At 46.4% G+C, this 14,147-nt stretch overlaps 1 protein-coding gene across 2 annotated transcripts in view; it reads left to right on the top strand.

Annotated features, from left to right (window-relative positions):
* Positions 1-486: 486 nt before the first annotated feature.
* Positions 487-14,147, top strand: part of ADCY8 (adenylate cyclase 8) — a 131,010-nt gene continuing 117,349 nt past the window's right edge. For both annotated transcript variants that reach the window (XM_040588342.1, XM_040588341.1), the window contains exon 1: positions 487-1,613. In XM_040588342.1, the coding sequence (XP_040444276.1) occupies positions 678-1,613 (936 nt within the window). In that variant the 5' untranslated portion in view covers positions 487-677. The remainder of the gene's footprint in view (positions 1,614-14,147) is intronic.

Below are 14,147 nucleotides of genomic sequence, written 5' to 3'. Positions count from 1 at the left end.
CCGCCTCTCCCCTCCCGCCCGAGCTCGCAGGGCCCCCGCTGACCGCAGCCCCGGGGACTGCAGCAGCTCCCGGGGACCAGACCTCGGAGCGGAGCCCCGGGATCCCCGGAGAGAGGAGCTGCTCGCCGTGAACGGCCTCTCTGCAAGGCGGCTCCCCCCAGCCCTCCGCGCCTCCAGCCTCCGGATGGGGCCGACGATCGCCCGCCGGGCAGCGGTGCTGCGCCCGTAGATGCTCCGCTCCTCCCTCCTCCTCTCCGGACCTGCGGTTCTGCTCCCCCCCTGCTCCCCGCCCCGAGGAGGGCGCGCACCCAGCCCGCCGGGGCGCCAGGGCTGCGCCGCAGCCGGGCTCCGCGGGATGCGGCTCCGCGGGGCGCCGCGGGAGCGGGCGCGGGCGCGGGGCGAGGGCCGCCTGCGCTGAGCCGGCGCAGCCGCCCCTCCGACCCCAGCGGCGAAGCAGCCCCGCCGCCAGCCAAACCGCCCGACCCAGGGACCTGCCTATAAATGTGATCCCCCCCCCCCCCCTCACCGCCACCCCGCCGCCGCCACCCGCCCTTCTCCATCCCCTCCCTCCTCTCCCGCGGCTCCATCCCTCTCCCTGCTCCCCTCCCCAAAGCCGGTCGTTTGTGTCCCCCCGCGCCCCCCCTCCGCCGGTGCTCTGCCCCCCGCCAGTCACCGCCATGGAGCTCTCGGAGGTGCGATGCCTGAGCGACAGCGATGAACTTTACACCATCAACAGGACCCCCCCCGGCAGCGGCAGACCCCAGCGCCTGCTGTGGCAGACGGCCGTGCGCCACATCACCGAGCAGCGCTTCATCCAGGAGCACAGCAGCAGCAGCGGCGGCAGCAGTAGCGGTGGGGGCAAAGGCTTCAGCTCCGAGGAGACCTGCTGCCCCAACCACCACCACCCGCCGCACCACCACCACCACCACCACCACCTCCGGCGACAGTCGGCCGGCCGGAGTTTGGGCGGCGAGCGCCACAACAACGGAGGCACCAAAGTCTTCCCGGAGCGCACGAGCAGCAGCGGGGACCTGGGCTTTCTGCCCCTGGACTGTGCGCCCAGCAACTCTGACTTCTTCCTAAACTGGGGCTACACCTATCGCGGGGTGATCTTCCCCACTCTCCGCAACTCCTTCAAGTCTCGGGACTTGGAGCGCCTTTACCAGCGCTATTTCTTGGGCCAGCGGCGCAAATCTGAGGTGGTCATGAACATCCTGGACGTGCTGACCAAGCTGACCCTGCTGTTCCTCCACTTGACCCTGGCCTCTGCTCCCATGGACCCCATTAAGGGCATCCTTTTGGGCTTCTTCACCGGCATTGAGGTGGTGATCTGTGCCTTAGTGGTGGTCAGGAAGGACACGACCTCGTACACCTACCTGCAGTACAGCGGTGTGGTCACTTGGGTGGCCATGGCCACGCAGATCCTGGCAGCCGGCCTGGGCTGTGGCCTCCTTGGGGACGGCATTGGCTATGTGCTCTTCACGCTTTTTGCAACCTACAGCATGCTCCCGCTGCCACTCACCTGGGCCATCCTGGCTGGGCTGGTCACCTCTGTCCTGCAGCTCGTCATGCAGCTGGTCATCCCCAGGTTGGCTGTGACTTCCCTCAACCAGGTACTGTGGCGATGAAAGGGTGGGAAACATCCTCTTTCTCCATCACGCTGAGTGAGAGGAGGTGTGCGGTGTCCCAAGAGATCCTCTCCCTTTTAGTCAGGTGCGCAGAGGTTTGTTACATGGAGGGGAGACCACAGGCAACAGGCAACCTTCTCTCCTCCTCCTCAGTCTCCTGCTGCCTATCCCAAGGTTTCACCTCGAGCTGGAGATGGGGACACTTCCTAACCTCTTGGTCTCTTCTCCTTGTACATTCACTCCACTGCTGTCCCTTGAAACAGCTTTGGGGAGAGGAACTTCTGGGGCAAGCGGGGAGGATGGGTCATTCTTCATTCTCCTCCCTTACTTCCAGCAGCAGTCCATGGCATGAGATGACTGCCTTGGCCAAACTCTCTCACAGTTCATCTCTCATTTCACTTGCTCATGCCTTTTAACTCTGGACCTGCTGGGAGGACTGGTACTTTTATATGCGCAGCACAGCTTGAGCTGAGCTACTGGAAAACAGGAGCAAAGCATGCTGCTCTTTTGCAAGGAGACGAAAGCAATGCCCCAGAGAAATGGGGGTAAGTTCCCCTTGGAGGTTTGGTGTGAGGTCCTAGGCTGTCTTTGGAGGGCACCAACAAGCCTTGTTGTCTGGTGGTCACGGGGCTAACATCGTTGTGCTGCATCCTTACAAGTGATGTCTAGGACAGAGTATTGGTTACAGGGGGGAGTGGTGGTGCAGGTCAAACTGCTGAGAGGTACTGGGCAAGATATGGGTCTGAGGAGTTAAAACCAGGACTAACCTGACTTCACACTCACCTGGATTCTTCCACATGAAAGTGAGAATGCACCAAACTCCCAACATTCCTGCAAGGCAAGAAAACACAGGCTAACTAGGGCAACTTAATCCTGTAGAGTCTTGCGTCTCCCTTTCTCCCTCCCTTCCCAGATCATCACAGCTCTGTGCTACCGATATTTCCCAGCAGATTATAATTTCCATTTAGCTGGCTCTGGGGACTTGGGGAGAAGGGGGTGGAGGTACTGTCAGATAATCCCCAAAAAAGGGAGGGTGCAAAGGAATGTGGTGTCGGTGGCATGTTGTTTACGTGATTGCTGGGATGCGCAGCTGGGAAGTGGCTGATCTTGTGCCTGGAAGTTTTGATGACGATGGTTCTTGGGACACATCTGCCTCCTTCAGACCCTGGCCCTCCTGAAACCCCTGCCCATCCCCTTCCTCCATGCACTTGTTAGCTGTGGGCTACCTAACCTTCACTTTCCAGTGGCCGAGCTCACCCTGTTTCAGGAAAAGCTGCCCCAGTGTGTTGTGCCTGGCTGATCCCTATGGATGCGAGACAATTACGCTGGGCAGAGTTGTTCCCAGCTCTCGGTAATGTGCTGATGAATGAACCGCAGCCACACGCTGTGTCCCACTCCCATGCACTGCTGTAGCTGCTAGTGCTGGGTCAAAAGCTGTGAGCTCTGAGTTATGCTGATTTCTTAATTTACTTCCATATCCTATCCCGGAGCTATGAGTAATGTGCTGCTATCTCATTATGCGCAGGTATCACGGCTGTTTAGCTGGTCCACACGCACACACGCGCTTCCCACAGACATTCCTAACAAAGACATTTCCCAGGAGAGATATTAATATCTTCATTTTGTTGCCTGGTACCTTGCCAGTTGTGCGAATGAACTGCCTTTGAGCAGTGCACAATGAGAGATTACCAGCCAGATGATTGCCTTCATGAACTACGTATATAAATCTCCTTAACAGGATCCGCGCAGCTTGCCACACGTCGGGGCTGATTTACACTGGCTCCCGATTTACACCGAACCCACTTTACGCCGCTTAATTACGCGTCGCTTCGGCCCGCGGTCCCCAGCCCGCTGTGGGGGTGGCGGGGTCCTCCCCCACCCCGGGGTCTGCTCCCTCCCTCCACGCAAGGTGGGGTTCGGAGTGGGGGGCGGGGACCCCCCAGCGGGGCAGCGCTACCCCCCGCCCCCCCCCCGCGGCCAGCTGTCCCCCGCCCCCGCCGTGGCGCTGTCCGCCGGCGCGGTGCTGAAACGGCCGCGGCGCTGCGCGGCCCGGGGGCTCCCTCCAGCGGCCCCGGCGGGAGCGCGCCCGCCCGCCGCCCCCCGCGCACGGCCGCGGCTGCGCCCCCGCGCACGGCGGTGCGCACCTACTGCGCCTCCGCCCTCGGGCGCTGCGTCCTCACCGCTCTCCCCGGGGCTCAGGAGAGCGATCGGCGAGCCTGCGCTGCACTTGGTAGCTTTGCACCGTTGGTTTTTTTTTACTTTTTCCAGAGAACTGCAGAGCGCTTTCAAGTGTCAGTGAATGAGGGCTTTTACGGCTGATGATGGGTGTATAACTACTACTTTACAGGTGAACCGCAGAGAACTGAAGTGACTGTGTCATCAGGGTTACACAGGGAATCTTTTCGACAACACAGGTTTCTTGATCTTGCAGGCAAAGCACTCTTTTTTATTGCAGGGGTTATTTTCCAGGTAAAATACCCCATCTTCCCTTCAGAGAAGCCTTTCAAGACCAAATGAACTATTTGATTACGTAGCAATACCTGTGACCATCTTGCTGTGCCTCAGGATGCAGACAGCTGCTTACACTGGACCAAACCCAGGAATTAAAGCAGATAATGAAATAAAAAGCAGAGGGTAAAACGTTGATCGTAGTACAGATAATAGGGTTTCCAAAGGTTTTTATGAGACCTAGATTTCATGCAGAGAAAATACTGAATTCAGTTCTGAACAGAAGGAATTGTCTGCCCTGGAGTCAGTTTATTATTGTACTCAATAGTATCCATGGGCATGACAGTTCTGATCCTATATACCACACAGGTATAAATTGGTTATAAGTCTATCTATATTCATAAAGTTGCAACAGTTGATACAAGAGGAAAATCAAGTGCTGTGATCTGTTTTCCCTTGATCTCTTAATTAATCTTAGTTTTCATTGATAAATTTGTTCACAAGCAGTTCAAATTGTTAGTAATACTGAACTCAAGCATGCGGTACTACTGCCTGGTTCAGCTATTTGTTGAAGTTAACAAAATATGCATTACCATGAATACAAATAATGCCCACTGTTTACCATTTTTGCTTGCAGTAACACTTAAGAGGTCATTTGATTTTACTTCCCTTGCATCTCATAATTAATTTGAACCAGGATCCTAGGTAAAGGTGAAGGAGAAAGACTCCCTTGAAATTAGACTTAAAAACAAACAAAGACAGCAAAACAAATGTAGACTCACTAGTTTCAATCCTGCCAAGTGCCCAGTGCTTCTGAGGAGATATGACCACCCTTAAACCCAACTGATGCCAGCCTGAAATGCTGAGCAATGTGCTGCTGCTAACCAGGAGAGCCGTGGAAAAAGGGCCTGATACCATGATTTAGGTAAAACCAACACTGATACTGACTCAACTAAAGATTGTGCCAGGAAATAAATGAGAAATGGAAGATCTTACTGGTAAACAAGTAAAGTGCATGAATTTGTGTGCCCAGTCAGATACTGTGCTGGAGGTGGTATTTGCCTCTGACATTCTGCAAAATGAAATATTATTTGTATTGCATTCATTCTTATTTTTTCCTTGGTGATAACACAATATATAATCCAAAATTTCTCAGACTGTATATGTGTTTCAGGCAAATGGGGAAGAACAAACAACTCGGAGCTTCTCAGTGTTATGTAACATAGGCAGATGATAATATAGATATGAATTTTGACAGGCTTGGAATTATGTAAACTGCAAACATACTCTGGATTTTAATCCTCTGTCTGTGCACTCTTCAGTCACGTGAGTAAATTCCATCAGAGTCAGTAAGCTTACTCTTGTGAGTAAGTTACCTGCATAAGGGATAGCTTAAAGGATCAAGTCCTAAATTACACATATTAAATAAGACTTTAAAAATTCATTTAGAAATAGCCTCGAAGCGGGTAATACTGAGACTGGGAAAATTGATTCTTTTCCCTCTATGAACATCTGTCTTTCCAAGTCTAGGCAGTTCTGTGAATTAATATAGCGATTGTTGCTTGCTTGTTTTTCTCCCCAAACCCTCTCTCAGGGTTATTAAAAAAAAGGCAGAATTCATGAAGTCACAAGGAGTCCTGTAGAGATAAATCCGTATAATTATATAATGGCGACTGACAGCTTTTATGTGTGTACTTCAGCTGCAAGTTCTCCAAAATCTGATCATAGCTATCAGTATGTGAGTATGTACAAAACACACTCATCACTTCAAAATTTCTGCCAAATGTTTATGGAGTATATGTTAAATCTGTAGGGTATAAGGATATTTCAAAGCTGGCTACCATTTGAGAATCAGAATCAGAACACTCCACCTGTACCCCTACAGTTGCTTTCATAGCATTGTTTACTATTTGTTTTTTTGCCAGAGTCCGTTGTGGGTGACTTATAACCTGATTGTGTGATTTTAGACTGGATTATGATCTGCTTTCCTTTTATATCCCGTAGTATCACCTGACCAGTATCAGTGGGTCACAGCATAATTAGATTAGAATTGGATACACTTTTCTCTGAAGCAGCTGCATCATTGTTGTGCTAAGTAGGGCAAACGCATTAGTTATATTTACAATTTGATGATTAATTGCCTTCAGAGAGCTCCTCCAAAATGGAGGAACTCAGGCAGAAACATGAATGAAACCTGCTTTTATCTGTGAGTTTCAGCCTACAACAGTTAGCGTGCTTGTTCTCAGTGAAAGTTACTTGCTATTTGTTGTGACGTTTTTTCTGCTGTCAGGACACTTCTGGGTTGTTTTTAAGGTTTTATTTATTGCTCACTTGTTTTTCACCATGGCCTAGAAAGAGGCATATGCTCCAAAACAGCAGCATCTAATGCAAAATAATCACACACTGGAGCAGCATACTTACAGCTGACAGTTAACAGCAGATCATGCTGGAATGATCCTTATTAGCCTGTACAGAAAACTGAAGGGGATAAACATCTCCAGTCCATCCTCTTACTGCACTTCTCAACCCTGTCAACGATGTGACCTGAAGAGGAAAGAGAAAAGGGCAAAACTAGAATGGTTTAATGGATTCTTCTCTTTCCGGGGGGCTGAGAAGGTGGGGAGTGGAAGGACTCCTTCCTCCATTTTCCTCCATTCAAGAATATCTGACTAAGCACAAGAAAAACTAGAGTGTTTCATGTAAAAGGTATAATTTAGTAAACAGAAAGGAATTAAGCTTTTAAAGTGATGCTTAGGCTGATGGAAACTCCAAACCTGAAAGCCCTTACACAGCTCCTGCCTAGCACCCCATCCCTGCAGGCACCTTGTTAACATCACATTGCTTTGAGTGCAGTCTTGTGTTTAGCTGCGCTTCTGTTTCTGAGCATCCCATGAAGTGCCTCAATAACTTGATGTTAAAGTTATCATCCAGCCTAGCTAGAATCAAAAACTCTTGTAGCAGAAATGCATTCTGCAGTTATACAGCACACACGGGGCCTGCCTGATGTGACAGCCAGGTGAGAAGGGGCTTGTGCTCTTCCTCTCTGTAACAAATGCAGTGATGAAGATGTTTCTGGGCTGTGGCAGACTAAGGTTTAAATCCCTTTTTCTCCAGAAAGGATTGGAATCTACTTTTCTTACCTCACCAAAGAGTTTCCAAAGCAAACCTCCTCCCATTCCTAATACAGCTGTTCTTCTGGGAAGATAAAAGGTTAAGTTCCAACAGGCCAAAAAAAGAAAGACAATAATCCTGACTCTGTAACCAACTGATTAAGGAATTCATCTCTGGTGGGGTCCTTGCTGAACATTTTAGTGTTTTATATAATGCTATTAAATCATTCCTTCAAGCATGTGTCCCAACAAGCACACTGTACAGTCGTCCCCTTTCTCTGACATGACGAATCTTGAATTTCTTTTTCAGAGTGGTGCAGCCTCCCCAGAGAATTTTTCTCCCTCCTTATCTGCTGCCCCTCCAGCTCCTGAAAAGCAAATATATAGTCTACAGGGAAGGCATTTCCTAGGGAAGCAGGAGATATGAATGAGGGGTGAGCCTCCAGTCATTGAGCTGCTATGCAAAGATATATAGCTATTTTAAAAGATAACGGTAGTCTGTGTTCAGCTTTTGAACAGAAAGATACAGGCTGTGCCCTCAGGGATAGAGAGGAACGGGGCTTGGAGCTGAGAAGCCCAAATATAGGGGAAAAGCTTCACAGTTGATCTCTAAATCCTGGGGTAAAATGAGGTTTAAGATAGAGTCCCTATCTTAATAGTTCCCTCCTAGCTAGCTCTCCTCCCATTCACCACGCTGGCTAATTTATATTCAATCTGAGACATTAAATTCTTTTTGCATGTTGTGTAAGAATCCGTAAGAGCATCGTGGCATTAAACATAGGCTCCTGGCTTAAGCTATAGTAGTCATGTGTCTGCAGATGAAGTGCATAAGGACTCTATTTTGTGGCTTCTGAGGTTTTTTTGGGTGTGGTTTTTTGTTTGTTTGTTTTTGGTTTTGTTTTTTTTTTGTCTAGCCTTCCTTCAGAGGCAAACTCTGTTTCATTTGCTTTATTCTTGGTGCAGTGCAGCTTGTACCCATCCCCGACGCAGAAGGGACTGTAGAGTTGCAATCTGGCACAAGGAGGGAGATGAATGTAAATCGCTGAGTTAGTGGTGCAGTGAATCTTGAGCATTTTGGTACCAGCTCACTCATTCAAACCAGTGATAAATGAGATCTGGCTGGTCAAAAGGGATCAACCACAAAAGGTATTAACTAGTTGGCATGTCATGGAACTAAGGACCTTGCTAAGTGATCTTATCAGGGCCTGACTGACTCAGAGACTCCCAAGGTTTGATTTAGGAACCTGATTCAAAGCCCACAGAGTGTAATATAAAAAAATCCCACAGACTTGAGGACTTTTAGGTGAACTAAGAAGATCACTTCTCAGGACCCTCTTTAGGAAAAGGGTTGCTCTGAATCCTCATTTTTTTCTGAAAGAGAACACAAGCATGGCCATCCAGCTCCTCCAGGAATCTCTTGGAGTGAGCTCTGTCACTCTTATCTCTCCAAACACACAGGTCTGCAGACAGAGATACCACTGTGGTGCTGCCTAATCTAGAACAAAAACCATCAGAAAATGTACACAGGGCAAACTGCAGAGTCAGTCAGCCATTGGCTGACACAGTAATATTTCATCATATGAGTTTTGTTTATTAGCAACTATTTTAAGAAGTGTTGCTATTTCATTTGCCAGTTTCTTCTGCTGCAAGGTCTCATGCAGTCAGCCCTAGAGGAGAAAGGAAGGCTGCTGGGTTGATTAATTAACCATTGCTGCAGTCTGAGAAACAGCTGAAGCATAGCAAAATGTAAAAAAATATGTGCAAAAGAAAAAAAATCTAACACAAGCCAATTGGTGGTTTTTTTCCACAACCTCAACAAATAATTGTGCTTCAAAATACTCTATGTCGGTGTTACAATTTTATATGACGCTTTTAGTTTTAATCTAGAGAACAGTATCCCCTGGTATAAATGAAATACTATTTGAATGAATTTAATGATTTAAATCTTTTACCTCCATTTCTTTTTTGATTTTGATTTAATCATTACTTTATAGTTTTGGATTTTTCTGTATCTTTACTTTCCTTTGTTTTAACATCACAGTCATTTAAAAGTAAACTACAGAAATCCTCCTTTACTGAAATCAATTGAATGGAAGCATTCAACAGTAGCAGAATCCTAATCAGGAAAATCAGTTTCCTTGGAAGGATCTGATCTCTGGGCACTATATTATTTTTCCTTCGTTAAAACTCTCCTGCTTCCTTTACCTGGGATCTACTCAGGGATGGAGCTATCTACTCTGTGCATCTTGCTTTAGCTCTAACACAGTAGAAGCATCATGCTCCAATCCAGACGTATCATCACAATGCAAATAAGAAATAATAATAATCAGGAAAATTAATCAGCACAGAAGAACTACATGATATTATCCTGTGTACCAGGTGTTTTATAACTCTGGAGTAAGGATCTTAGGTAAATAAATCACTTACATCTCATAGGAGTTACTCAAAATGTACTAGATCTAGTTATACACATTCCTTTATCCTATGATTCTCTGTCATGTGTGAAAGTACCTCTAATGCTTATATATTAGTAGTAATAATCTTCATAAGCATACTAGATAGGGTTATAACTGTCACAGAAATCATCCCACACATGCCCAGTATGGATATAATTTAATGTGCCAGATATGCATATTCTTGTAGAAGGAGTGATACTCACCACAGATTTCCGCCAGGGACTGGGAAAGAGGATCATTCCCGTTTCATCACTACATTTATTATCGGCCTGTGCTGACCCACACACATCACTTTATGTTTCTGTGCTTCATTTGATTTGAAAATTTGCCATTCTCAGTTGCTGTAATACATGACTAATACGTTCAATTGCTTTGAGCTTTTTGTGCAAAACATGCCCATTATCTTCCATGATGCACCAGAATAGGAATACTATTGACTTGGGTCAGCCATACACATTTTTTGTTAAAAAATGAATACAGTGAACGTACTGAGAATGTCTGCATATAACTTTACTCTTTCTTAGAAGACCTGGTTCTACATAATTCTCTTAAAGGCTGGAAGGTATGTCCTATGAGGAGCAGATAAGGACTCTGATTTTGTCTGGTTTGGAGAAAAGGAGGCTAAGGGGTGACCTTGTTGCTCTCTACAGCATCCTGAGGAGGGGATGTGGAGAGGGAGGTGCTGATCTCTTCTCCCTGGGATCCAGCGATAGGATGCTTGGGATAGACCTCAACGCTGCACCAGGGGAGGTTCAGACTGGACATTAGGAAGCATTTCTTTACCAAGAGGGTGTTCAAACAGTGGAACAGGCTTCCTAGAGAGGTGGTTGATACCCCAAGTCTGTCAGCGTTTAAGAAGCATTTGGACAATGCCATTAAAAATATGATTTAACTTTTGGTCAGCACTGAATTCCTCAGGCAGTTGGACTAAGTGATTGTTGTACATCACTTCTAACTGAAATATTGTATTGTATTGTATACTGTTCTGTTCTGTTCTGTTCTAACTTCAGCCCTATTAGCAGTGACCCCAAGATCCCTTTACATTAGTCCATCTGTGCTGAGGGGACTTTAAAGTAGATGCCATATAGTTTATACAAGGCTGTGCTTGCAGTGCTCGGCTACAAAGCCAGACATCTCCTTAGCTGGCTTCCTGGTGACCCCATGCTTCTTGCTTTCACACCCATGCAGTGGACCAGTTTCAATGAGAGGAATGGAGAAGATTCCCCCATGATTAATTTGTTGCCTTAGTAGGTCTCTGCTATGACTGGGATCCATGGGTCCAAACTGCCTCACCTAGAACTGAGGGAAAACCAGTGATCAAGTCCTGATCCTTGTGCAAATGTTGCAAGCTGTTGAGCAAGAAGAAATTCCCTCCTTCCTGGGTACTGAGTGAAACTGAAGACTGTATGTCTCAGGTTGAGCTCTCCGCTGCTCAAAGGGTTAAGCAGTTATGACACATTTCAGGATTCAGCCCAACCCTCTCCCCAAAGGCTGTAGCTATATTAACTCCTCCCAAACAGGGTGCCTGCATCCAGCCTGTGAGGTGAGAAAAGCAGGTCTATGATGGCTGCCGAACTACACATGGGAACTGCGGTGGGAGGGTTAGCTGACCAAGGCCAGAACAGTGCCTGCGACTGCTCTGGTGGCTTAACAACACAGATGATTGCATTCCAAAGATGTTCCTCAATGCTGTCTAGCGCACTGCAGGGATGCAGCCTCCCTGCCTGCCTGTCCTCTTCTGAATTGCAATGAAGCTGAGTGGTAGGTGTATACTCGATGTGCCTGATCATGGTGCTAAGTAAAGTGGGGCCAGTCTCTTTAATGTCAGTGATCTGGACAATGGGATCAAATGGACCCTCAGTAAGTTTGCAGACAACACCAAGCTGGGGGGGGGGGGGGGGGGAGTGTTGATCTGCTGGAGGGCAGGAGGCTCTGCAGAGGGATCTAGACAGGCTGGACTGATGGGATGAGGCCAGCTGTATGAGGTTCAACCAGGCTAAATGCCGAGTCCTGCACATGGGTCACAGCAGCCCCAGGCAGCGCTACAGGCTGGGGCAGAGCGGCTGGGAAGCCACCTGGGGGAAAAGGATCTGGGGGTGCTGGTTGACAGCTGGCTGGGCATGAGCCAGCTGTGTGGCCAGGTGGCCCAGAGGGCCAACAGCATCCTGGCTTGTATTAGAAATAGCGTGGCCAGCAGGACCAGGGCAGTGACCGTCCCCCTGTGCTCAGCACTGGTGAGGCTGCACCTTGAACGCTGGGTTCAGTTTTGGGCCCCTCGCCACAACAAATACACTGAGGTGCTGGAGCGTGTCCAGAGACGGGCAACAGAGCTGGGGAAGGGTCTGGAGCACAAGTCTGATGGGGAGCGACTGAGGGAACTGGGGCTGTTCAGCCTGGAGAAAAGGAGGCTGAGGGGGGACATTACTGCTCTACAGCTACCTGAAAGGGGGTTGTAGGCAGGTGGGGGTCGATCCCTTCTACCAGATAACAAGCCACAAGACAAAAAGAAATTGCCTCAAGTTGCACCAGGCAAGGTTTAGATTGGATATTAGGAAAAATTTCTTTATAGGAAGGGTTATGAAGCATTGGGACAGGCTGCCCAAGGAAGTGGTAGGTCCCTGAAGGTATTTAAAAAGTGTGTAGATATGACACTTAGGGACATGGTTTAGTGGTGGGCTTGGCAGTGTTAGGTTAATGATTCGACATGATGATCTTAAATGTCTTTTCCAACCTAAGTGATTCTATGGTTCTATATAGTATCCTATACTTGAAGCATTAAGGGAGTAGTATATCCCAAAACAGACAGAGAAATTTATAGTAGGTTCCTGCAAGTTCTGAAGGTCCTTGAGAGCAGCCAGGAAAAATTGTTCTTTGAGATTTCAGCAGAACTTAAGTCATATGAATCTTGCCCAAGGACATTGCTGTAAAATTTTTTTTGACATTTCCAGAATGTAGCTAAATGCCTGACTGATGCTATGGTATTTTCCTTGTTCTCCCCAGTCCTGAGAATAAAAGCAGCTTGTTGACAATAATGGGAAAAGAAGAATTTATTGTATGTATTTCATTTGTGCTAACATAATTGCTTTTGTTTGGTGTGTTTCACTAGCCACCTGAGAGGCTACAAGAAATGGTAGAAGAACACATGAAGTGTTCCCATTTTCTATATGATGATACAGGATGATAGGGCCTCCAATAATCTTCTTATAATCTTAATAGCTCTTCATGCTTATAAATTATTTTTCCAATGACTTATCACTTTCTTTCCTGCACAAATGTTCTTACGTCTACTTACTCTTAAGGGATAGTTATGTGCATTATCTGATGACAGCCACTCTTCTTTGCTATTCCTCCACAGTGGAGTATCTGCTGTAAGCATTCAGTTACTCCAAATTGCATAACCAATCAAACCAATAAAAGTTATCCTTAAAGAGTTTATCTTTAAGGACAGGACTGTTAGAGGTAATGTGACTTTGGAGAAGGAGTGTAAAATAATGCATCTTAACATTATGGCAATTATTTTAAAGACAAGGAAATCACTCATAAGCATAAAGTTGGGTATAAGTTTTTTGATCACCTGAGGCCTTGAAACTTAGTACAAAGACTGTAAGGTAGCTGTTCTTTCCTCTTCAAGCAGCTAACAAAGCTTTTGCTGGCCAGATTGCTTTCCATGGCACCAGAACATGCCAATTTCCTTACTGGATTTGCAAATAGTCTATCCAAGTGTCATGTATTAAAGAACTCTTTTGATGATATACAACAAGGAAGTTCATTTGAGATCACTTCTGGTTTTCTTCTGCAACAGAAGACTTCTGTAATTAAACTTGACATGTTTGATTTTTTTAAATCCAAAAGCAACCAATATTTCTAATACAATTGGATAATACCCCATATTTAAATTTCTAGAGGTTCAAACCACTTCGTATATGTAGATATACTTGTATTACATAGATATAAATATTCGGCAAAGGCAATGCTGTGGAATTTCATGCTTTATTCTTTTTTGTTGTAACTTGCTTTCAGGTTCAGTAATTACATTTGCAAGTCAAAATAATATTTACTATGTTCCTAAAGTTTGTGTATATCTAAAGAGAGTTTATAGATGCAATTTAAAAATGGAGAATACACACACCATTAATTAAGAGACATTTTTTCTAATTACTATAATTAAAAATTTAAACTATAATCTGGGAATCAAACTGTCATCTTCTGGCTAACAGCAATATGGATTCAGCAGTTGCAAATTTGCAGAGAACTTGCAAGGTTGCTTAGTCAGATCTTAGTGGTCTTTACCATAAAATGACAACTCAGGAATCTCAGACAAAAAAAGAAAATGCTAGAGCATTCTTCAAGTAAGGAAAAGATTAAAATTAGAAACCATAAACACACACAAAAATTATCACAAACTTTGCATGAAACCTGTGGTCTACAAAACATGGAAGGATAGGTGTCCATAGCAATTATTCTCAGTATAGTCATCTGGCATAAAGCCCATTTTTCAACGTGAT

This window comes from Falco naumanni, chromosome 3 (genome assembly GCF_017639655.2).
Source record: "Falco naumanni isolate bFalNau1 chromosome 3, bFalNau1.pat, whole genome shotgun sequence".
NCBI classification, from domain to species: Eukaryota; Metazoa; Chordata; class Aves; order Falconiformes; family Falconidae; genus Falco; species Falco naumanni.
Note: the sequence above shows the minus strand (reverse complement) of the source record. Positions and strands in the feature narration are given on the sequence as shown.